The sequence below is a fragment of the Scatophagus argus genome, chromosome 10 (assembly GCF_020382885.2).
Source record: "Scatophagus argus isolate fScaArg1 chromosome 10, fScaArg1.pri, whole genome shotgun sequence".
Lineage (NCBI taxonomy): Eukaryota > Metazoa > Chordata > Actinopteri > Scatophagidae > Scatophagus > Scatophagus argus.
Window position 1 is genome coordinate 14,322,289 of NC_058502.1, and position 25,394 is coordinate 14,347,682.

General features: G+C 40.3%; 1 protein-coding gene across 10 annotated transcripts in view; it reads left to right on the top strand.

Moving 5' to 3' along the window:
• The window catches only part of LOC124065776 (neurexin-1a-like), a 237,960-nt gene that overhangs the window by 138,616 nt on the left and 73,950 nt on the right, over window positions 1-25,394 (top strand). For all 10 annotated transcript variants that reach the window (XM_046401509.1, XM_046401510.1, XM_046401513.1 and 7 more), the window contains one exon: window positions 15,812-15,993. In XM_046401509.1, the coding sequence (XP_046257465.1) occupies window positions 15,812-15,993 (182 nt within the window). The remainder of the gene's footprint in view (window positions 1-15,811; window positions 15,994-25,394) is intronic.

Sequence of the window (25,394 nt, forward strand, 5' to 3'; positions counted from 1 at the left end):
TGTGTGATGATTTTAGACATACTGCAGTTTTTTATTCTTCACTTCTTACACTAGTTGCCTCCACTTCACTTTTTTAAATGCGTACATCTCACGTAAATTTCTGAGTGTGGATGTTCAAGATTGACGAAACGTGACACTTTCAAAAGACCGAAATACACCTGTTCTTTAGTCATATCACTGCCCAGGCATTTTTGAGTGACGTAATGACTACTGGTGTAACACTGACGTAATGCTGAGGTACCCTGGATTCCATTGAATACACACTGCCTCATAATGGCTCTACTGCACCGGATTGTTTAATATGGAAGTTTAGCAGTACAAGGCATTAAGTTGTGAGTGATAGCATCATTACAGAGCTGCACTGGCATTTTGAGGATGTTTTTATTGGACACAGGAGCAGCTCTGGATCACTGGGCAGTTAGACCTGTATGAACAAGGGAGTCAATGCTCCTCAGTGGTGATGAGGGAGATGGGAGGTTTACCGGCCTACTGAGACAACAAGAGAGGCAATTAGGCCACTCTGCCGTGACCCGTCTGGAGCGGACAGCACTCAGCTCGCCCCATGCTCTCCCTAGGGACCCTTGAGGGCATGTGGTGCTTTCAGGCGGATTCCACGAGTTAATATCATAGTTATCGTTGCTGTTCCTCCGTGCCGTTATTATGATGGAGAGACAGAGTGCTCACCGAAGAAAAGCTTTTGCAGTAATATGATTACATTTTTGGTTGAGCAACGCACTGAGGGTGTGTGAATGCGAAATGGAAGACATGCTGTTCAACATGGTACCTGGCTCCAGGACAAAGCCTGCTGTTGTAAAACCCCAGTGCTGCTGTCTTAGCTGTGCAGCAATTGGTTTAATTTTCATGGGGCTTGTTCCTTGCATGGGATGTCTCTTCTGCAGCAATTAAACATGTACAGCTTCATTTTTTCCGTCTAATTTGTGAATCTACGAGCCAAGGCCCCTCAGGTTTGACTCTGTATTTTTTAACAGCATCTTTATGCTCACATAATTTTTATGTATTAAACAACAGAAATTAGCTGCATGTAAGCCCCCACCCTTCTGTATCTCTCTCTCATAGCTTTTGGTGTCACCGTCAATGTTAAAATCTAATCCTATTTGCAATACTTATGTAACTGTACCTGCCTTTCACCATTGTTGTCACAGTGCATTTAACATTGTCTCAAGTGATTAGACCAAACAAAGCTAATAGAGTGCTGACAGTTCTGTATGCAAATTGCCTCCATCTCCATTTTATGAAAATGCACTTTTTCATTGAGTAGCTAAATTTGCCTCAGCCTGCCCTAATGGCAGGCCATCCATCCATTTGTCCAAATATTCTCCACCACGTGAGCACAAAATTCCTCTGACCAATTTCATCGGAAAACACGCATTACTCTGTATATGTCAACCTACTGTAAGAGAAAACATCCTTTGTTTTCAACTCTGTCACTGATTTATGTGGAAAGAATAAGAAAATTACCATGGTCAGGATGTATGAAATTGAGTTGGAGTGTGATGCATTGTCTGTTTAGGACTAGCAGTAATGAGGTTCAGACAGTATCAGCTCTGAGTGGCAGACATACCATTCATCACGAATAGACTCCCAGAGGTGGTAGTCTTCTTTCCCATAGATGGATGCGATACTCAACATGCTGGATAACTAGGTTACTATATTTTCCTCTATACCTGCTCCTTTTATTCATTGAGACTGGATCAAAGAGGTGATCTGATTAATGGGAAAAGTATTTCAGAGTTTAAGAACAGATGAATGTTTTCATCTGTTCAATGGACTTCTAATATTCTTCTTCTCACTTCTATTGCCTTTTGAAGGTGAGTGTAATCTGCTGCATCAGTGATGTGGCAGTCTCTGCATGTGTTGTATGTATGTGTGTATCATCTTCTCAGAATTATAGACCATATGTTTAGTAGGGGGGAAGTCAACTTCCAGTTCCATGGTGATTATGTGGCATACTTAACATGTCTGAGAAAACGCCTCCTCCATCAACTACTGTGCGAATGGCTTTTGTATCTCAAAACTCGATGGTTTGATCAAAGTCAACAAAGCAATTTAAGTGATTATAATCCATTTTAAAGCTCTCCACCTTCAGAGCAAATGGTTGAATGGATTAGAGACAGCGCTCGTCTGTGCTGGCTCTGCTGCAGAGAATACATGAGTGTTGATGGTGCTTAGGTGGGGGCAGAGAGAAGAAATACAAGAAGATAGAGAATGAAGAAGAACGGATATGGAGAAAGTCTAGAAAGAGAGGAGAGACAAGGGAGAAAGTGGTTGGTCTCTGATGTTGCCTTGCTGCCGGTGTGTTGTGGGATTGTATAATATAATTACTCCCATGTCTCTGAGCTGATGTCATTCTGCGATAGTGTGAGGATGACAGTATCTCTGCTTCTGTGAGGCAGCGGAGATGATAGCTGCCCTGATAAGGATCTGAGTACATGTTCCACTGCTGTAGAGGGAGCAGAGGCAGTTATTGACCCACGAACAAAAGAGAGATGACTGCAGTCGTTTTATTCTCCTCTTCCTCTCATGTGTGAGAACGCAAACAACTTCTTTTCATTTGTGTGTGCGTTAGGTCTTTAACCTTCTCACATCTTCTGATAGTCACTCGCCCATCCCCTTCTCATTCACTTCCATCCTCCTTACTTCACGCCTTCCCAACAGCTGTGCGTAACCTACTCCCAGCTTTCTCATTGGTCTTGCATAGCCCATCCATGCAGACAGAAGGGGCAGCCTTTTGTGCCTGCAGTGGTCTGTGTGGTTTCGGTGGTGACCAGGCTCTGGTTGGCATGAAGGGAAATGAGACCTGACTGTGCTTGCGGTGGGCAGCGAGGGGTCAGCTGAGTAATGTGTCTGGTTTCAGATTAGAGACGAGAGATGAAGGGGGAGAGAAAGATAAAGAGCCCCCTCCTTTGACTCAAGGGGGTTTCTGCGCCCCTCACATGCATAGGTCCTGGATGAGTTTGAGTCAGGGTGCTCTTTACCCATAAGGCACTGAGTGAATCATCATCAACAGCGTCATCTTCTCTGCCATCTCCCTCTTTCTTGTTCATCGTGTGCGTCTGCTGTTTACACCTCTGGCTCTTCCTTTTAAAGTTTTCTTTTTTTTTCTTTTTTTTTTTTTTAATTACCTGAATGTCTGGTCAGTGGTTGCTGCTGGTGTTACATCCATCTGACGTCTTACAAGTGATTTTGCCCAGGAACTGAAGAAAGCTATCATAACTAAACTGCACCATTTCCCAGTGTGCAGTGTTGATTTCACACATTCACAGCTGTTAACCCTGCAAAATACAAAGCCATATTGTAATGGGATAATGCCACTGTGACTTTGACAGTCTACTCCAGATGCATAAAAACTTGAATATCATTAGATTATATGAAACATGAAAGATTTTCATGGAGGGAATTTGTTTTAACAAAGGAATACATCAAAACAAGAGTATGACAGATAGAGTAATGTACTGTGCAGCAAAAGGAAATAATTATATTCAAAATGACAGGACATGAAAAAGATTGGTGAATCTGTGAAAGGGTAAACAAAATATAGAAATTATGAATGCATGTATCATAGCATGGCAAAGAGAGAAATAAGAGAAAGACCTTATGTGAAGGAATGCCTTAGAAATAGAACAGGTTGAAACGGGTCGTTTCCTCATGAACTGCTGAGCCCTTGCTGAATTTTTGCATGCCAACATTGACTGCTTGAGAGATGGGATGTGTGGAGGAGCAATGCAGCTGGTGTGTGTGGTGTCAAGGTGCTAATGAAAGAGCTCAAAGAGTTCTCTACAGTCCATGCTGATTGACTCTATAAATGCCTTTTTGTTTCCCACGGGAACGACACAAGAAGGGAAAAAATAAATAAATAAATTGAAATAAATAAGGTGGAGATCAATGCAAACGTCCATTTTTTTTTTATCTACCCTGAATTGAGTTCAGTCACCCTGGAGGGGCCTCATTCTCTGTCATCATAATGAGGCAGCAGCTATCTCTGCATTAGTCAGGCCTGTATACACACATTTTCATGCACATTCACTCACAAGTGCACACAAGCTTACTGCACAAACAAAGAGCAGCACTCTCTCAAATCATCTTTCATCTCTTTGATCACTTTGAATCATTGTCACAACCAAAAAGTGTAAATGTGGCTAGTGGAAGCGATATGAAAATTTGCAGTCACCTATATAGTGAACTATATCATTGGTTAGAATTTCAATTGGGTCATAACGGAAAAATATGCACTTGGAAGGTATAAAAATCTAATTGTCCAGGTATACAGAGGTTCCAGCAATACAGCGATAACTCCCCCTAGTGATGGACTAATTGGTTCTTGGAAAGGTCAAAGGAGAGGGAAAAAAACTGAAGATGGAGGGTGAAATCTTTCAGCCTTTATAGCTTGATAGCCCCAACCACAGGGGAGGCCAGAGAGGGAATGGGTTTCTGTGGCAGCCAGCTTGCAGAAGACAAAAATGTATGATTGCCATTGATCATTCGATCGATAATGAGCCTGTACTTAAGTTTCACACAATTGTTTTGGGAAAAGGGAAAAAATAAACCTCCAGCTCCTGTATGTGGGTGGTTTGATTGACGGTGTTATAATTATTCTTAGCTTACAAATCATTACCTAACAACTTTATGTAAGTTCATGTATGCCTGCTTAATGATAACCTCAAATAAAAAAAACTGAAGGTATAAGAAAAGAATGACTGCCCTGTGTGACAATAAGAAGCCTCAATAAAACCAACCATGTCATAACTATATTTTTTCAGTTTACAATTGCTCACCTGCAGCAGAGTGGCAACAGAAAGAAAGCTGCCCCCTAATCCACTCTAATAGGATTGTGTGGGATTTCACCTTCCTCATTGCTTCTTCCATCTCTTAGTGCCTGAGGCCTGCTGGCAAGGGCTGATAAAAACACGCCTGCCTAACACCTAAGTGCAAGCTAATATTAGCACAGATTTCGAAACATAGTGGAGAAATACAATGCATACCTACGCACATTTTTTATTCTCTGTTATATATTTATTTGTTGGTTGATACGTGGCATCAGTATGAGATACAGGACACCACAGCTTTCTTATGGTGCTTCTACATTGCTTGTTGATAAGGGGGTGGCAGAGCTGTACAAAGTGGTCATGCTGCATGACAAAACTCCCTCTGATGCACCTCAGTACATGAGTATTTGCAAATGCTGCGTTTATTTCTGGTGGTCTTTTTCTCTTGATCTTCTCTGAATTCGTTTTATTGTATAATTTATATAAGAAATACAGCTAATTAAATAATATCTCACCACTTAGTAGAGGCTTACTTACAAAGTGAGGCTACTCAGCAACAGGCAAAGCAGATGTTTAATCCCGCAATTAAGGCCAAGGCACGCTTGTTGTCTCCTGGGTGCAGCTTACAAAAAGGAGTAAACAGTAAAAATGAAGCCGTGTCATGGAGGAATGACATGAAAATGAGACACATTAGCATGGAGAATAGGCTTTTTTATTGTGTAGTGTAAAACTCATTGGATACATTTTATCCACATATTAGTATATATTTTCTAATATATAGATTTTATGTCATTTTATTTATGTAAAATGAAAACCATCTGTAGTGTATTAACCAGTGTCTGCTAGTTCTTTATGCTCCACTACTCGCTGCACATGTACCACGCCTTGAGCTAAACAGTGATTTATTTATTTTTTATTCTTCAGTACGAGGGACAGTGGAAAGAGTTTCACCTGATATTTTTCCTTATATGTAGAGGTGGAGATGTGGCTGTACTAAATCCTTTTTAAAAAGCCCTCCTGCGGCACAAACATTTTGTAATTATGCAGGTCTAGTGTAGATTGTTGTATCATTTGCTTTTATGAATAGTGCTAATGTTGGAATATGCTTAGTAAAGCACAGTAGCTCTCTCTGATCTTAAAGCAGCTTCTTTTTGAGAGCAGTATTTGAGCTGATGCAGGTTGGACTGCATATGGTGATGGGCAACCAGAGATGTCTCTAGTCTCAGATCAGAGCTCTGGCCCTGGACTCTGTTTTCTGCCTCACTTCCACTGTGTAATTATCCTCCACACTTGTCTTTTTCAGTAATTAGAACTGCAGTCATACTCCACATCTGTTGGCTCCCTAATAGAGAAGACAACAGCTTCTAGAGACCATTTGGAGGCTGTGGTGTTAGCTACACGCACACACACACCAAAATTAAATAATGCACTGATGTCTGATGGCATGTAATCAGTCAAAGAGGCTTTTAACTGGGAATGAAAAAGCCGAGAACTGACTGATGCTTGATTTTATATAAGTCTAACTTTGATATGTGTTTTGGCTGGCATGCAAATTAAACACTGGATGCAGAAAAATCTTATCAACAAATTGCTGGCAAACAAAATGGCTGACCTGCAGTGAGAGAAAGGGAGCATTGTGTCTGAGGCGCAAATGAGGCAAGTGATGATGAGAGAGTAAATTAGAAGCTGTCGATACTGTGAGACACCTCTATCAGAGCCAAGGCTGTTGGCTGGGGCTGCAGATATGCAGCTGGGGTAACAAAGGGCTCCATTAAGACACTGGTTCTTGTCAGCTCTGCCTGGATGGGCCATTCTGCTCCACAAGGCAGGGGCTCATGTATCACTTAGGGCTTAGGGGAAGTGAGCATGGCAGAGGAGGGGGCCGAAGGGTGTGAGTGACACTGGTCGACTGAGCATTCATGGCATAATGTTACCAGCCCCGGGGGCAGAACTTTACCTCAACCATGAATTGATGGTCCCCTGCCATGTAGAGAGAGGGTGGTTGGTATGACTACCCCGGGGCCCCGTCATCATGAGGTGAAGGCTTATCTCTTCAGAGCAGTGTGGGGATAAAATTAAGTGAAGTACTACAACAGTATGAAGCAGGTGCAGATTTCTTGATTCACAAGTTTGCTGAAGATTGTATTAGATTAATTCAGGACTGCTTAAATTTTAGGTGTTGCATCTATCCAACATGTATGATGAAAGAATTACTGTTGCTGACTTAATTGTTTAAAATAGGGACAAGTTAGTGTAAACAGCTTTCATACCATGCAAAAGAAGTTTCAGTAGTTGCATTGCGGTTTATTGCAGGTGCTGCACCGAAGCCTGTCACCCATCAGATTCTCTTACCTGATTAGAGATTTCACCCATGCTGCCACCTCAGATGTTTACACCGTATCTCATCACATACTTGCCACAGCTATGATTTTAAGGTAGCAAAGCCAAAACCTGTCTGATTTTGTGACAATAAAGGTTCAACAGTATGACAAAAACAACAAAGTGTGAAATGTAAGTGCTCTGCAGAAACACAGGTACAGCACAGCTATCAAAATATCTGAATCTAATAGTGTGACAGGGTTTGGCTGATTCAAAATACTATTGGGGGTGCTGTTTTTGGTGAGGCCTATCAAAATAAATGTGCACAATAATTTGCAGTAGCATCAAATCTGAAATTTGAGTATTATAATGAGTTAAATAAGGCTGAAATGTGGTGTTTTGCTGGCCTCTCAAACCTGCTTGACCTGCTTGACATGGTCAGAACTGTGCTAAATTCCACCTGTAACTACATCTAAGAGTGATGTCATAGTATCCCAGAGTACACCTGTACATCACTGCAGTAAGGTGAGAGGTCAAACCAGTGGAGGTCTGCAAAGACAAGGTTTTCATTGGCTTTTAAGTTACTCTTTAATAAGAAAGACAAAATATAGTAATATATTAGTAGCAATAAATACACATGAAAATTTTGTTTTAGCTGTTACACCTTGCAGTACATAAAACATACAACTACTTTCTTGACACTTTTTTTGTTGCTAGTTTTTTACCTCTCTCTGTTCCTTGCACTTCTTCCTCTTTGGTCTGGTCATTTTGTACCTGAAGGTCTGACTTAAGAGCCCCTATATTTTCTCCCCAGCCTTTATTAGGTTTTGTTGCTTCTATGATTTTGCAGCCAACGTCTTATGCCTTCTAATAAGGATGACCAATCATGGGGGTGAGCAGCAATGCCCCACTTTTAGTCTCCACTTAATTTAATTACTTCAAATTAGCAAAGCAGGAAGGGGGTGGGGGGTGGACGGGGGTGGAGAGAGGATTAATCCATTGCAGCTTATGAAGACAGGTTGGACACTGTCAGCTGTCCTGTGCAGAAATGCTGCTTTGGGATTGTCTTCATTAGAAGGAGCTTAAGGCTCATAGGTCACTGGATATTGTTAAAACAACACTGTGGAAATGGGCTAATTAGAATATTTGCTTAATCTAGCCTAAAGACTATGGATAACTGCGTAAGGACTTTACTTTTTTGCATGTAGCTTGTTGTTTTAATCCTAGTTTTTGTCCTAGTTTCATTTATTTCATTTCATCATTTATCAAAACAGTTTTAAATATTATGTTAATGTATATGTTATTATTATTGTTAACTCATTGCATGCCATCATTGAAATACATTGGAACACATTGGTTTGTCAGCATAGGTGTATATAATATCTAAATCCCAAACAGCAGATATAGCGGTGATGAAGATTAAGTCTTTGGGCAATGAACTGTAAGAGTTTATATCGACTGTGCTGTATATATGCCAATATGCCCAGACTTATTAAGCCAACACAAAGTAAGCATGTAGTCTGGGCTCTGGGTTGATTTAGCACCCTTGTCCACTCTGCTTTCTGCTGACTGCAAAGAGAATAGTTCAGTTCCAGCCTTCTGATAAAGACTGAAGCAAGGATTTATCACTTAAAACAGAAAAAAAAAATAAACAAAATAAAACCGTGGAAGGAAGCAAAGCAGAATGTCTAGTATACAGTATTTTATGTTACGGGTTAGTTTCATGACAACTGCGGCAGTTAAAGACAAGCTGGCAAAATTGCCCAGTTTTCACTCCATGATCACCCAATAAGTGTTTTGGCTCAGCACTATAGCAAGACTGCAGCAGTGTATGAAATGGATGAGATGTGTGCACAATACCGCAGTCTGGTGTTTTTATCTTGTTGAGAGAATCCTGACCCCTCGCTTATAATTTAGAAGGCCACATTGTTTGTTTTGCCGTCATTTCAGTAGTATGTTGTACATGATTGTTCCAGTGTCAACCTGTGATGAAACCTTTTCTCTTTCCTGCTGGTTCTGTTCTAACTGCCTGTGCCATTATAAGGGAGGCAGTTGTTTGTGCAGAGAGAGGATTAAGACAAGTCAACAATCCATAGCCTTTTTAGTCTCCCAAAGGGCTGCTCACACACCACTGGAGATGGAGAATGGCTTTTTCCAGGAGCAAAGCTTGTGAGCGAGGTTCATATTGTTGAAGGGACCTCGCTGTACTGCAATGGAACAATGAACAGATATAGAAATAGAGATTGGGTGGGGGCGGTCAGGTGGTGGTGGAAATGACCATAGGGATCTAGCTGTATCCATGATATCTCGGTGGCCAGTTTTCATTGTCCAGCTGGATTTTCTTCATCTGCACCCACAAGCCAGGCGACCAAAGGCTGTGCTTTAACTAACGAACCCAAACAACAAGAAGAACAATTGCTCTCAACTCATATCGGGGCTGCTGTTCACTGTACTTAATTATTCCAACATACAGAGGCTGCCAGTCAGAGGTGACAGGCAATTAATCACCTCCCATGTCATTTGGTTATGTCAGCTACAAAAGTGACATTGTGACAGGAATGCCTGTTTTGTTCTGCAGACATATTTTTTCTAAATATTCATGAAGTATTAAAATTGCTCTCATCATTAAATTGTAAAGAAAAAAATAATAATAATTATTGTGGCTTTTTTAAGATTATTGTGACACATTTTTAATTATAAGCACAGAAACCATTCACTCAAAATACATTAATTAATAATTATTAGAGTAAATAGGTTTTTAGATAATGTTACTACATTTACAATGTCTATCTAGCGGGCAATAGTCACCTTCAAAACTGCTCACACTGAAAACCCACCATGACTACACTAAAATGGCTGCAGTCTACAACCACTGCAGTCAAACTGGGACTAAAACTAGCATCTTAGTGTTGCAGACAAAGGCTGAACACAACATATAACATGCTTACATTGTTACACTGTGAGGATGATAGCATAAGTTACAAGTAGGACATGAGCCTAACATTGCTGCCTTTGAGCGAAAACATGTGTAACTCACTTAGAAATAATTATTTGTGACATTTTGATTTAAATAATTTCCATCTTGAGTTGACCTCTTTAATCTTAAAGTCTTACATTTGCTGCTCTAAATACTTAGGACCCTGTTTCAGTATGTCTTGGCACACAGGTGCCGATTGCTCAAAGTGCCTTTTGTCCTGACCAGAAGTTCGCCATGCATGTGTTGTCAGTAGAGTAGAATATATTATGGGTATATGCGGTTTTCATCACCAGTTAAAGCAGAGCGCTCTGACAGCTCTGATGTACAGTAGAGAGCAGCACAGAAGGGATATACCACATGAAAGCTTTCTCAAGAGAACGCTTGTGTCCTTGTGCAAAAGGAGCAGAATTGCCACGAGCAAATATATGGCACTTTAAATTTAATTAGCTTGGGAGGAGATAACATATTAGGCCACTGTGCTGCTCTGGTACTAAGAGCTTCATTGCCAAATGAAAGAAATGGTTCAGTGACACTAGGTGAAGAGCCAAAAAAAGACCGACAATAACTACAGGGGCAATCTGGCTGTGGGAAAGGTTCCTCATTCTTTGTGCAGCCACGTGTGGATATGCTGGAAACGGGATAAAAAAAATAATAATAATAAGCTATTTTTTCCTGCTTGAGGGAATTACATCAAAGTCAAATTGGCCTACATATCCACAAAAAGATTCTAAGCTTATGAGTAGGATCTGTGCATGCACACATGACTTGGCAAAGGCATGAAAGTAGAACAGACCTCAGCTACAGTGGAGCACTCCCCTTTGATTGGAAAAGGTGAACAGAACAAGGACTGGCTCCCAGGTGATCCAGGTGGTCCTTTCCCCTACTTTGGTGCAGTTAAGTTCTGGAGAAAAACCCTGACAGAAATATCACCTCATCAGCTCAAGGCCCTACCATGCACCAACAGGAAGACACACTCCTCAGCGTCTTCTTCTAGGAAACATTCTTGGGTGTTCAGAAGAGATGTTTTACACTTAGAGCAGCAGCAGCAGTGAACAAACCCGAAATATATTGAATGAAACGTACAGTGGTGGGAACATTGGACCACTAGCTCAACATGCAGTGTTCAATACAGAAATATAATACATTAGATTCATATTATAGAATAACTGAATTTGCTTTTGTCTAAAACATTGTGAAAGGTTTGCAAAAGATTCATATAAAACCCCTGCTCTTCAGCACGCACAGCCATCTGAATGTTGTGTTTCATTAATCCATATTCATTTTATTAAAGCTGGACATGACTGCGTAAACAAAGTCATATATTCTCTTTATAGCCTGCACAATCAGTTATTATGCACAGACAGGTAAACTGTAAATGTGAAAGGTCCTTGACATCAAAGCTGAGAGCTGACATCACTGTGCTCTGTAGTTCTTTTTTCTGATGAAAGATCTATACAGAAATTAACTAACTAACTAACCAACTAACACACGCCCACAAGGCGATGTACACTTTAATTATACACCAAGGCAATGCCCCTAATGGACTGTCTCTGTAATTCACAGCTTTGTAATCACTGCCAAGTTAGAACATGCTGAAAAGACATGAGTTTGAACAGTGTTGCTCATAACCCCACTTTCTATTTACCACCTCATCTCCTCAACTACTAGACCATTTAATTGGCCCAAAAGGTAAAATATCGTGAGTAAGGTAGATCGGGGGCGAAAAATTGATCACGTTGACTCACAATTTTCCCTCATGGCACTAAATCTTCAGGACCATTGATCGGAGATAGCTCCTTTAACAGATACAGATAGTGTTTGATTGGATAATAGTGTCCTCATAAATCGTGGTAATGATTTCTCTGGAAACTGAAATTGTAATCCAATAGATATCATTAAGCTTCTTTTAATTGCGCTTCTCCCAAGAGGGAGGCACAGAACAAAGACAAACCAACATAATGTTATCCTTAATATGGTCTTGTCTTTTTAAATCACTGGGGGATGCAGAAATTTATGTAAATGATCACCTTCTTATTTCTGTCACAGTCAGGTTAAAATGCTGCATGTATCTTAAGAATGTCGTCCTCAGTAAGCTCATTTCCATTATAAATACACGATATAAGTTAAGGGTAAACCCTGATAACTGTATGCTTATGTCTAAATATGAGATTTATAGAATCAGACAGGAGACAATTGGGAAAAACTGTATGCCAAATGTCGGGGCATCTATTTTTGCACAGCAGTCATTACGGGAATCCTTGGCAGCAAATACAGAGAAACACAAGTGCTAGGTGCTGACAGAAAGCAAATCCATAATGTCATCTCCCCTTTTCATATTTCCATCACAACTATGTAATTATGATTGGATTCCTCCGCAGTTTCTCGGCAGAGGTGGTAATATGAGGCTCGTTACGATGGCCCCGTGTTGGAGGTCAGAGGAAAGACAGTCTGCTAGCCCAATCTTAGCTGAGCAGTACGATCAACCACACTGCCTGGCTTGTGTATCCTAATTACCTTACAACTGCTACACTAAGGCTCAGAGCCAGGACACTTTGCTTTGCTCACACCTATCCGCCTCTTCATAGGAGACAGCACGGTTTATTTAACATATGGTGCTTACAGACCAGTTTGCTATATGCTTCATTCCAGCAGAAGTAGATTGAGACGTTGAGAAGTCAGTGCCAACAGGGTTCTAACACACAGGCCATGTTTGCTATCCTACGGTCTACTATCCCACACACCTCTTTGGCCAAATGCAGGAGAACTCCTGGGATGGTTGCTACATTTTTAATGAAAGCACAGTGTTTGATCTGCCAATGTTTGTCTTCTTTGATGCTAAGTGACACAGCAGAGAGCAGCCAGCTCTCAATGTAGTCCAACAAGAGGACAGATTAATTCATTATCCCTTAACAGGGGAGGCCTGTGGTTGAGGAGTTCATCCTGTAGGTCTGATAATCTGTAATAGACACCAATACCTGCTCAAAGCACTCTTGTTTCTGCACTTTGACCTCTTTGGGGAAATGTGTGAATGTTGCAGATATGAATACATGTGGGGATACGTGAAGCAAGAAAATCTTAATTGCACTCTGTTTCGTGGCTCTTGTGTTGTGTAAGCACTACACCTCTAAGCATTTTGCATCTAAGACTCCCCTCATTACCTGCCTCGATCTTGTCCTTTCATTTGTTTTTTATGAGACAGCGGGTGAACAGGGAATAAACTGAAACTCTTGTCAAACTAAAGAGACAACAAACAGGCAAGTATTTCCAGGACACTACTGTATCTAATGACTACAACAGATCCATATCAGGCCCAGTTTCCCGAGAGAGCACACAAATAACAAATATGGAGCCGGTGCATAATTACTCCCACCACTGGAGTTACAGAGGCACGTCTGCTGATTTCATGCCACCGCACCAACTGTGTAGGTGTGCATTAGCCATGTTTCTCCATGTGTCTTAATCCACAACAGTCCCTCAAGGAGTTTTTCAGTAGTCTTACATGCTCATATGGATTTTAAGCTGCTTTACGACATATCGGCAGCCTTATTATCTGCACTCTCCGAATCTGTTTTGGAACCATTTATATAAGCTGCATGTCACCAAGTAGTTTAGTTGACCTATGTTGCGTTGACATGAGGGTCTTGGTGTTGATTTAGCTTAAAGGCGTCACTGGTAAGATCCACACAGCTGTCCGCTGAAATGAGCAATCCTTATATTATATATATAATTTTTTTGTTGTTGTTGTTTTTTTTTTGGGGGGGGGGTAAATAAGCTGTCAGTGGGATAAAGTGGGTGTCAAATCGTATGAATAGACAGAGGGCAGAATGGACGCTTAAGGGCCCAGTGAGTTCCAACACTGACATGGTTTGAAAGAGCTTAATTATAATAAGCTGGAGCATGGAGCAAGTGTTGGGTGGCTTGGGGGGGAAACTTGGAGACAGTGACAACAGTCCAGCCCAGGCTACATGAATTGGAGATCATTCTGTGAAGAGGCCAACATCAGATATGCATTAGTGGAATAAGAAGGGTTTTCAGCAGTAGCCGCCAGACTTCATGAAAAAGAAATGATGCCTGCCTCGCAAATATATTACACATAATGTCTTTTCCTTTGTAGAAGTCATCAAGCTTCATAACGCTTTTTCCATTAGAACAAGAATGCTTACAGTGTTATTTCATTAAGTTTTACAAATGTGAGTTGTGCTTTATGAAAACAATAAATCCCACCATAGATCTGTATGTCTCTACATTTGTTAATCACATTATTGTTAATTAATGATGCAATTCTTTTTAGCTAATGGTTGACAGTGTGTATTGACTCAAATGAGGGAGTGAAATTGGAAAAGGAACTTGAGATGAGAGTGACACACTATAATCACTGCACTGTGAAGAAACGCCAGAGGGAGGAAAACAACAGAAATATATAAATAAATGCAAAATGTATCGATAGTTTTATATCCTTGTGAACTGGTTTACAAGAAAATATTGGAATTACAGTCAGAATGATTTATAATCTATTGTTCAGTCTAAGGCTGTTTAACTCCCTGCTCCTATGAATATTAACACACTCTGTGTGTCTCTCTCACTCACTGTTTCTCCTTCTTACTCTCACACACACACGTAAATGCATAACACACTAGCAGAGCTCCCTGTCTAATTTTTCATGAAGATAGCTGTTTTTATGCTAATCTGACAGCTGCATTCATTTTCAGGCTTTCTCACAGACATTTATTTCCCAATCACATACTCATACTTCCTTCACAGTCTCACGCACATACGAACAGGTACTTGCGCTACTGTACTATTCTGCATCCTGGTAAACCTGAACTGAAGCACTATCCAGTTGAAGGTTTCTGACTGGGAAGAAATAGGCACTGGTTTGATTGATACAACTATGACAGTTGGTGAAATACTGCATTGCTGGCAGAAGCATCAAAAACTGAGACTGCGGCTTTATACATGAACACACTCCTGCTTTTAATAAGCCACTTCTTTAAATAGTCACAAAGAACTTATTTCCAACGTCAATTTGTCTAGGTCACATTCATAATGCTGCAAGGCTCTTTGTCATTGAATAGAATTAGTAATTAAAACAATTCTGCCGTCTTCCATATTCTGTCCAACCCTTTCATATAGCTCTTAAAGGCAACGAGGTAATGCAGCGAGACAGGAAATGGCTGGTTTTGAGGTCATACGAAGGGCATAATTGGACCAGTCAGTCAATAATGGCTCTGACTGGTTCCACCTTTGAGGCTGCTAATGAAGGGGGAGAAACGATGAAGTGTCCATTTAGTATACTGGTTTACCTGAGCAACGGGGACACGACTGCAAATTTGCTAGTGTTCACTTGTATCTCTTCTCTGCAGAGGTGAGACAGGCAGCGGCAGTAAAACTGAGTAATTGTGCAGCATTATGAGGAAAGCGGCAGTACCTGCCTCTCTAATTTCCAATGAATTTTCCCGCACTCATGAATTGACACAAGTGTGCTTAAACTCTCAGATGGGGCTGAGAGCTGTTCAAGAGTGATGTGTTGCTTGGTGCTTTGCAAAGACATTACTCAGCACAATAAAACACCACAGACTGACGGTGCTCTGTACAAACTGCTTGGATGCTGGCTTTGCTGTGTTAATAATGTTTTTGTATTGGCAACCAGAGGTTCAGAGCTGTACATGGCGGTAAGTGAATACACTATTAACATCTTCTATTTGCTCTCTCCGTTCTCATTTTTTTCTAGCGGGAACAACATATATATTTGGGCGAGATGGTGGACTGATCACATACACATGGCCGCCAAATGACCGTCCCAGTACAAGGGCAGACCGACTAGCCATTGGCTTCAGCACGCACCTGAAGGATGCTGTTCTGGTGAGGGTGGATAGCTCCTCTGGTCTAGGAGACTTCTTGAAGCTCCACATCGTAAGTCAATAATCCATTTATTAACATGCTTTCAAGTGCAGTTGACCAACTTACATGGTATTGTTGTATGTACATGCAACAATGCACAACAATGAAATCTGAAACTGATGATGTTTGGTGGGTTGTTTGATTATACTACGCCCACATTTCTTCACTGTTAAACACATACAAATACTACCTAAAGATACTTCTAAAAATGTATTTCTTGGTTAGTCATCTACATTTTGTATTATCAAGAAGAACTTTTTTAATTTGAAGCCAAGTTCTCAGGTACTTCTATGGTGATGGTTAATGTGCTGAGCTCTAAAACCACAAAAGAAGGAAGTGATTTAATGGCAAGTACAAGATGCATGAGAAACAGTTTTTTATTGCTGTGTGAATTAAAAAGGAGCCCATGCTTTCACCTACTCATGTCTGCACATTGTGGCCACTATGTGTGTGTGTGTGTGTGTGTGTGTGCGTGTGCAAGCTCGTGCAGCAGGGAACTGAGGGAAATGGTCCCGTAATAAGGGTCAGTTCCATACAGTGCATCTCTGACCTGGACATAATTCTGCTGGCCACCACATGACCTCCCTCTCGCTAGCACCCACTTACCGACAATAACACTCATTACCCAGGGAAGGGCAGTGCTGTTGGGGCGGCAGTTCCCTCGCTGCCCAGAGTGAAACAGTGGAAATATAATTTCTCTTTCCAAATAATTGCTGAGGAAAACAATTTTAATGGTTTTCTTTCAAGTGCTTGTGAATGCATTTGCTGCACTTCTTGTTAAAAAAAATATTTTAAGGAGTAAACATACAGTTTTCTCACCCCCAAACATCTTGATGTGATTACCTGCCGTCTCCTCAGCTAAAAGTTTGGAAGAGCTGTTAAGCACAACTAATGAATTGCCAGAAAATAACATAGAATAGAATATTTCTTAATTTTAAATAGTCAAGAACCAACTGAAAACATATTATATTGAAGTGAGGCTGCATGCGCAAAGAATTTACACTCTTAGACTTCCTGGATACCTTTTTTCTGTAAATCCAGTGTTTTCTTGTTTTGCTGAAACACAATCTCACTGTCCTGTCATGTGCACAGAGCAGCAGCTAACTCTCTTTGGACTTGTGGAGGTAAGAAGATTAAAATAAAGAGGAAGGTCTCGATCTGACGAAAAACAGAATGACGTCTATGTAAAACATAGATGGTATTTATATAATATATACTAGCAGTTGAATAAAACATCGAGCAAAGTGTACACGTTTACATTTTTTCTTTCATTTAATTTTTGCTGTTTTAACCCTTGCTTCAGAATCAAATATCTTGATTATATGAATAATATTGTTTATTCCGCTGTAATTTGTTTCCAATTTTCAGATCTGCCAAATGTCAGTGATTTATTCAAAACATTAATACACGTGCTCGTAAACGACCGTGGGCATCCAGCTAAACACACATTCCCACGCACATGACAAAACTGAAGCCGGTCAGGAGCGTACAGCAACATTAAACACACACACACACACACACACACACATAAAGGCACGCAAACATGCAAACAGGAAAGCAACAGATCAGCACACACGCGCAAACATGCAATTGGTCTTGAAGTTTGCCTCAACCCAAGCTGCCCACACGCAGAGTTTCACACATACAGTAAGCACACAGTGACATAAGCAGGCCTGTCCTGAGGACACATAGCAGCCATGATGTTGTTGTTATGAGACACCTCCGTACTCACTCTGCATGGAATTGCTTTTTTGCCACTTTTTTTTTCTCCTCAAGCCTCAGGGCCAAGTGATTTTTTCCCCCTAGTTTTAATCCAGGAGTAACCGGGTAATTTAAAAGGATACAACCTTTTTAATGCACACCATTCATCACCAAATGCCATGCAGGGACGTAAACAAGATGTTCAAAAGAACATAAATTAGAATGTGTGTGTAAAAGGACAGATATACTCACTAAGATGTGCAAATGCTCCACTACTCTCTGCAGCTTTCTGGGCTCTCGTCCACCTGCACGAACCACCTGAACACAGATAAAACAGACGAGATCTCCTTTATACACTGTTTTCATGTGAGTGATGAAAAAAGTTTTCTCTAGCGATTTGCATAGACGGGGCTCCATTTTTAAATTAAATGGCACAACAATGCTTTATTAGGTAGCTCATTTCAGTGCAGTACTAAATTAATATACATACAAATTTGCTCACTTGCTTGTACAGCATGTGCGTCTCCTAAATTATTTCACACATTTCCTCATTTCATTTAAATGTCACATACTACCCATCCAGTTCTTTGTGGCAAGAGGTGAGGGTGAATTCCTCGAAATAGTGTGAATTGTAGTTTGAGCACTGCAGAGTTATGAGAAAGCTGTTGCATGTGAGCACCTTGAAAGATGCGCATGTGTGCCACACATATGCTAATACGAAAAAAGAAGGTCGCAGGTCATATCTTAGTGGAAACATCCCTAAGAAGTCTCAGCCTGTATGCCAGCTTTTAAGTTCTCTGTGGGCTAGTGATGAATGTTAGAGGTTAGAGGCCTGAGCGGCACAGGCGGGAGAAGGCAGAGAGAGTCCCACATGGCCATAACAAGGCAGAGAGATCATGCAGCTTACAGCTGATGCATGCATAGCCTTGTTGATGAAATGTGAAGCATTCCATTGACATTTTACAGGGAGAAAATGTTGATAAGGCATGTTCTTACAGCAGGGGCAGTGGGTTGTGAGAATCCCCTCTCCTTTCGCATCAGCAGTTACTCTGAATGCTTCCTCTTATTTATTTATTTCTGCACATTAATCTGGGGGCTTTGTGAAATGTTGCATTTCATTAGAAAATGAGAGAAGCATGTGGAAAAAGGATTTTTAAAGGGAGAAAGAGGAGGCATATAAACAGGTCACAGAGGTCATGCTCTCAGTTTTTATTCATCCAGCTGTTTTTGTAAGATGAACAATAAAACTGTTAAATACAAAAGGTTTATTAAAAAACTTTGATCCAGTGTTGTCAAATAGCTACAGATGAAGCACTACATTAAAATATTTTATCAAATATTCTAAAACATAAAATAGTGACTGGTAAAATTTTAGTTATGTTTGAAGTGTGTTTTATAAGACTATAAGCTGTATTTCACTGAAGTTTAATTGATTATGATGTGTTATTGTCATAAGAGATATGCTCTAAGCTCTGTGCTGCAGCCAAATGGAAGAATAGCAAAAAACAAAACAAAACAGAATCACAATATATTGTGAAATTGGAATACTTATCATACCTGAGATATGGGTTTCACACTTCTGCCTTCTCCTTATTAATTACATTGGAAAGGACGTGTTTTACCGCACTCCATTAAATACAACCAGCTGTGCAAAATTGCCACTTTTATGCTTTTCTTATGCAAGAATAGCAGCACTCAAGCAGTCAAATTTCTGCATATAGTGCAAAAATACTATCTGGATGAACTTTACCCCAAGTGTCTCACATTGTAATATTTGAAATAATACTACAATATAATGACTCTGTGGCCTAATTCGTTATAGCTTTGTACTGGGAGCGAGTAAGTTTCACTCACTTTGGCCAGATTGTTTTATTTTCTGCAGCAAAGTAAGCATAAGCATTAGGCAAGTGTGACAGACTGTTGATTAGCATTGCTGACCCTGTATACACCAATGTTGGAGCTGTTGCTTCATTCACAGATGCTTACTTTCCAAACAATGTATTATAAAGCTAATTCGCAGCTGTATTCCCTTCATTCATTTCAGTTACCTCAGCTCTAAGCAGAAATGTCTTAGGAGTGTATCTTCAGCTGTATGAGATGGGATTAGACCAGATTTCAGTATTTACCCCCCCCCCCCCCCCATCCTCTACATCCCTCACCCTCCCTAATCTCCTGCTCCCATTTCATGATGACAGGAAACCCAGCGGGGCTTGAAGGACGCCATCTCAGCTCACACTCTCAAGAGGAAATTTTTCTGAGTAATATGTGGAGACTATGATTTAAATGCACCTCAAAGGAATTGTGATCCTCCCCCCGCCTCTCCTTTCTATTGCAGATAAAGACAATGACTGTGAAGTCAGTGAACCATCAAATGTACGACAATCACTTTCCTCAGGCTCATTACTGTAGCGCACATGGAGGGAGGACTAGATTCATAATAATGCCTCTACTGCTTCACCAATTATGATGATTCTCCACAATTCCTGTCACTTTTTCAAAGGTGAAGCATATTCATGAGGCCACTTGCACAAGTATCCCATGTGGACGTAAAACTCGTCTGTACACGGTAGTGCGTCCTGGCAAAGTCCCTACATAATCTATATATAATTAATTGCGCTGAATCTGAAAGTCAAATCCAGGGAAATATTCACAATGACATTATGCAAAACGGGGAATTATAGATGTAATGATCCTTGTTCTTTGCAGCAGGATAATCCATGCAGAAGAGGAATTGGAACAAAGTTTATAAGATATGGGTGTGCTGTACCCTCTCTGTTAAACACGCTAATTCATTTTACCGAGCAATGTCTGTGTAATTGCACCATAGAATACTAAAGTAGAGGTACAGTTTTACTTTGATGCTGTTAAGATATGTTATCCCCCACAGAGGAAGTATCATTTATTTTTCTGCACAAACAAGGGTGAATGTCTGTTATTGGAAATCCATCTGTACATTTTTAGGAACCCATTTACTCAGTGAAATAGAGGCTTTGCAGTTGTTTTCTTCCTTTTTTCTTGTCAATGAGCAGTGGTGACAGTGACTATCAGAGGCTCTCCTCAGTCTCAGGCAGGGCCCCGAGGGGCCCACTGAGCCTGTTTTGTGCTGGTACTCAATCTCTGTGTGGGGGTTGGGGACTATTCCAAGTGCTTTCTTCTTCCCCTTCTTCTAATTGCATGCATCCCTTTAAAAAAACAAGCAATGAAGGCACTCTAGCTAAGACAGCGACGCTGTGAAGTTAATGTATTCCATGGAGCAGAGGGGATGGTTGAGAAATAATGACTTCTCTGGTGGAGCATTGCTCCCTTCGGTCCTCCTTTAGCTGACTACCAGAAAAGGGGTTCTTCTTCTGATAGAATACACCTTTAATTGCAGTTTCAACTCCTGCTCTCTACCCTTTTAATCGTGTAAAATGACTTGAGAAGAGCGACTGCTCACTGTCTGAGTATCTCCATTTTCAAGTAAGAAGTCATCTTTTATGTGTTTTTGCACTTCACCTTACTGTTGGAGTTACAATTATGCACAATCGCGTGCTTCATTAAGTGAATACTGTACAGTGTGATTTGATGCTACAGGTGACATTGTTACCTGGGAGAGGTGGTGCAGGTCTCAGGAGAGAACCAGAGTCACGCTATCCCCCATACTCTTATTAAAACACCTGCCCAGGGAAGGGAACTTATTCTCACCCACTAGTTCTGTTAAGGTCTCAGCCCCAGTAATTACCTCTCACGCTCACTCCACACACACACACACAAAGAACAGACCTGCATGCAATGCCCACAGGATTCACCACCATACAGCTTTCCTGTGTGTTGCTTGCTTGGTCAAGACACATCCATCAGCTGTTAGCAGACCTCTACAGCAACTGACAGATATTATTGTTAAAATAAAAAACATTATGTTCTTATATGCCAAATATGGAAATACAGCTAAAAATGTACTACTGTTAACCTCTACATGGGTGCAGATTTAGTGTTTGATTATGTCTTCAGCTGAACATTTTTGAATATTTTTGAATATTTTTGAACATTTTTTGTTGGGTTTTATTGTTGTGTTTGTGTTTGTCACTTCACGTTTTAGAAACCCTCTTTTTCTCCACATTACTTTATCAGCTGTTGCTATGGTAGCGATCCCAGTATAGGACTGGGATGGTGTTTTTTAGTGCCATGGTGACGATATGCATTTTCAGCAGATGCAAAACTAAAGAGAGCGGCGTATTTCCACTTTGCAGTATCACGTCTCTATTGAAGTCGCTCAAAACTCAGAGTACCGCCTGCGAAAGTGATTGTTGGAGACTTGTGGGAAAAAATAAAAGCTGCACCAAGCAAAGATCCTAGCTGCTGCCTCTATGCCACACTGCCACAAAAAGATCTGAACTGAGCAATTCAAACTACAAAAAGAAAAAAAGAAAACGTGCTAACTGCTCCTCTGCAGACACATGAAATATGAAAGGCCTAACAACAAAAAAGCTGAGCTTAAGTATTTTGTTATTAAAGAAAGTGTCCAAACACAGATTTGTTCCCCATGACGTTATTTATCATTGAACTGTTACACTCTAATGAACAGAAGGTAGAAATAAACACATCCATATCACAAGTGATTTGACTTTCCATGGTTTGTGCTGACACAAGTCAATCTTACTTCTGGAGTCTCGCTGGGACGATAACTTAAGACAGCCAGAGCAGCCAACCTTCTCCACTTTCATCCAAAGGTCTAAAAGCAGCAGAGTGTGTAATTTGAGGATCATCAATAGAATGACATGGATTGATGTTTGAATACTTTGTTTTTCTAGTTTCAGTCAGTCTTTCATTTATATAGAATATGCAATGAATATTTCCCCCTCCTTTCTTTTATACTGCCTTTTGTGGGCTCAATTAATCTGAGAAGGAATACTAGTGATCATAGCTGCATTTGTGTCAATGATGCATATTAACAAACCTCCATGCTCTTGCCAGATCTGCCACATTCAAATTCACAACCAGATGCCATTTCCCTCTTTGCCTGCTTTCCCCTCATTTCACTGAAACCAGAACTGCCATTTGCCAGTCAGTGTGTTTGGGAATCTGCAGTGCAGTATGTGGCAAAGCTAGGCTAATGGCACTGTAATGGTGAGTTAATAGCAGACCGTGATGAGGAGATAGCAGTGAAAGGAATAGATGGAGGGAGCCTCATTGACCTCATTTAGTCCCTCTGTGTTGATACAGCTACACGTACATGAACAGGGAGGAGACAGCAGTGACTATTTAACTCTTTAAACATGTTTTCATGTTCTCGTATGGCTAACATACAGAATTGCATCTTGCATATTTGGTGATGAATACCAGTAATAGCATCATAATGGCACTGGTAAATTTAGCATTGATTTTATGCCAGTAGTGACTGATTGTGGCAAAAGGCCCGCATGTGAGAGTGAATGGCCTCCTATCTCTTTTAGTCATAGGTGGGGCAGCCACTCGGCTCCGTTGATGTACCTGACCTCAAAGAATCAAATCTCATCATCTCCATATTGAGAAGGGACAGCACTAGAATCACCATTACTCATCTTTCAATTCCAATCATTTCTCAATTTGTTCAAGCTCTTTGCCACTACAAAGCCAAGTGGTCCATGAAGAGGAATGAGTGTCTGTGTGTGTGTGTGTTTGTGTATGTGAGAGACAGAATGAGAGAGAGAGCAAGATGTGTGTGTATGTGTATTTGAGAGGGCAGGACAATAATGTGTCTTCACTTTTATTAGTGTAACAAATCACAGTGAGTACAGCTTGTCATTCTCAAAGCTGTACATCAATACGTTATGGGCTTGCCTCATACTGAGCAATATTGCCATGGCTAACATGGGGTAAATTTGATTTCATCGTCAATGTTACACTGTCGGGCATGTTCGCTTTTTTCTGGGTTACAAGGTTAAGAGCATTGATATTCTATTTGTTATTGTAGTTCTAAGGATGAATTGAAGTTGTATTAGCTCGGCCTTCTGCTTAGATTCTAGTTGAACATGTTCTTGTAAATGAGTTGGCCTGTTTTACTTTTTCCACAATTCATATATTAAACATTCTTTAGCTGTAATTGGTCTTTATTTCAGATATTAAAAATCAAATCCTCCCTGTCCATTGTTTATGTATGTGTGAGCATGAATGCAGAAGAGATAGTGGGTTCATGTGCATTTGGGACTGGAGTGGCACAGCATGGAGTCACCATAGTTGTTGACTTTTGACACAGCTGCCCCCAGCCTTCAGGGTGGGATAAAAATAGTCTCACTCATTCTCGCTCCATTGCAGAGAGCTAAAGTACAGCATCCCCCAACTAACACACATGGAGCACGTAGAATCACTCTGTACACAGCAGTATTTCTCAATTTATTCATTTTTTTTATTTTCTTTTTTAGTTTCAATAAATACATCTAATGTACAGGGTGGGGTGACCTATTCTGGAGAAAAATGGTTAGCACTCAATGACCTGAGAAACTTAATGAGAGGCTCGACAGTCAATCTTTCTCTGGAATGGATTAAAGTTGAACTAAAAAGAAATACTACTTGTTTACTTACCTGGTAAAATTTAAAATAAAAAGTATCCACTATGTGAGTCTCCTCCAGGAGGCATACATTTTGTTTATTTTTTTTACGAACAATGTAGATATGTATTTAATACTTATGTGTTGCTGTTTTCACTGAGTCAGTACCTCTGGAGGCCAGAAGTAATTAAAAAAAAAAAAAGTTTGCAGTGTCAAGTGTCAACTACAAGTACAACACAGGCACTTAACCAGCTTGAGGGATGCCATTGTTAGCATTAAGCCCATCTGTGATTTAAGAACTCCTAAAGTTATTCTGTTGATCTGCCTGGACTTTGCATGTTATTTACTGCTTGTTTGTCATTCAAGTCATGGAGTAATATAAAAAGTGCCAAGATGACAGCAATCAAGTCATTTGCCAGATCTGGTCCCATTAAATACATACAGGTATCTTTAGCTGGACCGCTCTCCTTGTTAGAAATTTGGACAAACACAAAACAAAAGGTGTAGGAGCTGCAGATGATTCAGCAGGTGTTAATACAACACAAACAAGAAGCCATCACTTTTCAGTAGTAGTTTTTTTAGCCTATATTTCAAGCTTAGGTTATTCAAGTTAAATACAAACATAAAGTTCAATACAAAGCAACTCAGTATGTCAGTAAACAGCTTTCATTGGAAGGCTTTAAGCTTTAAATCTGTCTCCGTAAATATTTCCAAAGATGGTTTTATCCTGTTTTTGAAAGTAATGGAACTTGCACAATTGCTGCATTATCATTAGGCACACACACATACACACACACACACAAAATCTGTTTGACTTTGATTCCTAAGGGAAGTTTCCTCAAAAACCCAACATAAGGATTTTTAACAAACACATCTATACTTTCACACATATTACCATTCACTGCATACCAAGTCAAGTAGAACTTATTCATACAATTACTTACACATAGCCCTGGCAAAGAATAATCTTCCAGGATGTTTATCCACCAATTATTCCATAATTGTTGTTGATGGCTTCCACAGTGCTTTGTGTGGGGCTGCATGAAATATTAAACAGACGATTCGCCTTGTTCTGGTCAACTTAATTACCGTTTCTGCTGCTGCACGGTACTCATATACAGCCCCTTGTGCTTCCCATCGAAGCCTGTTTAAAATATAATACACATACTGTACAAGCATGCTGATTTTAATTATGTGCTGCTGTGG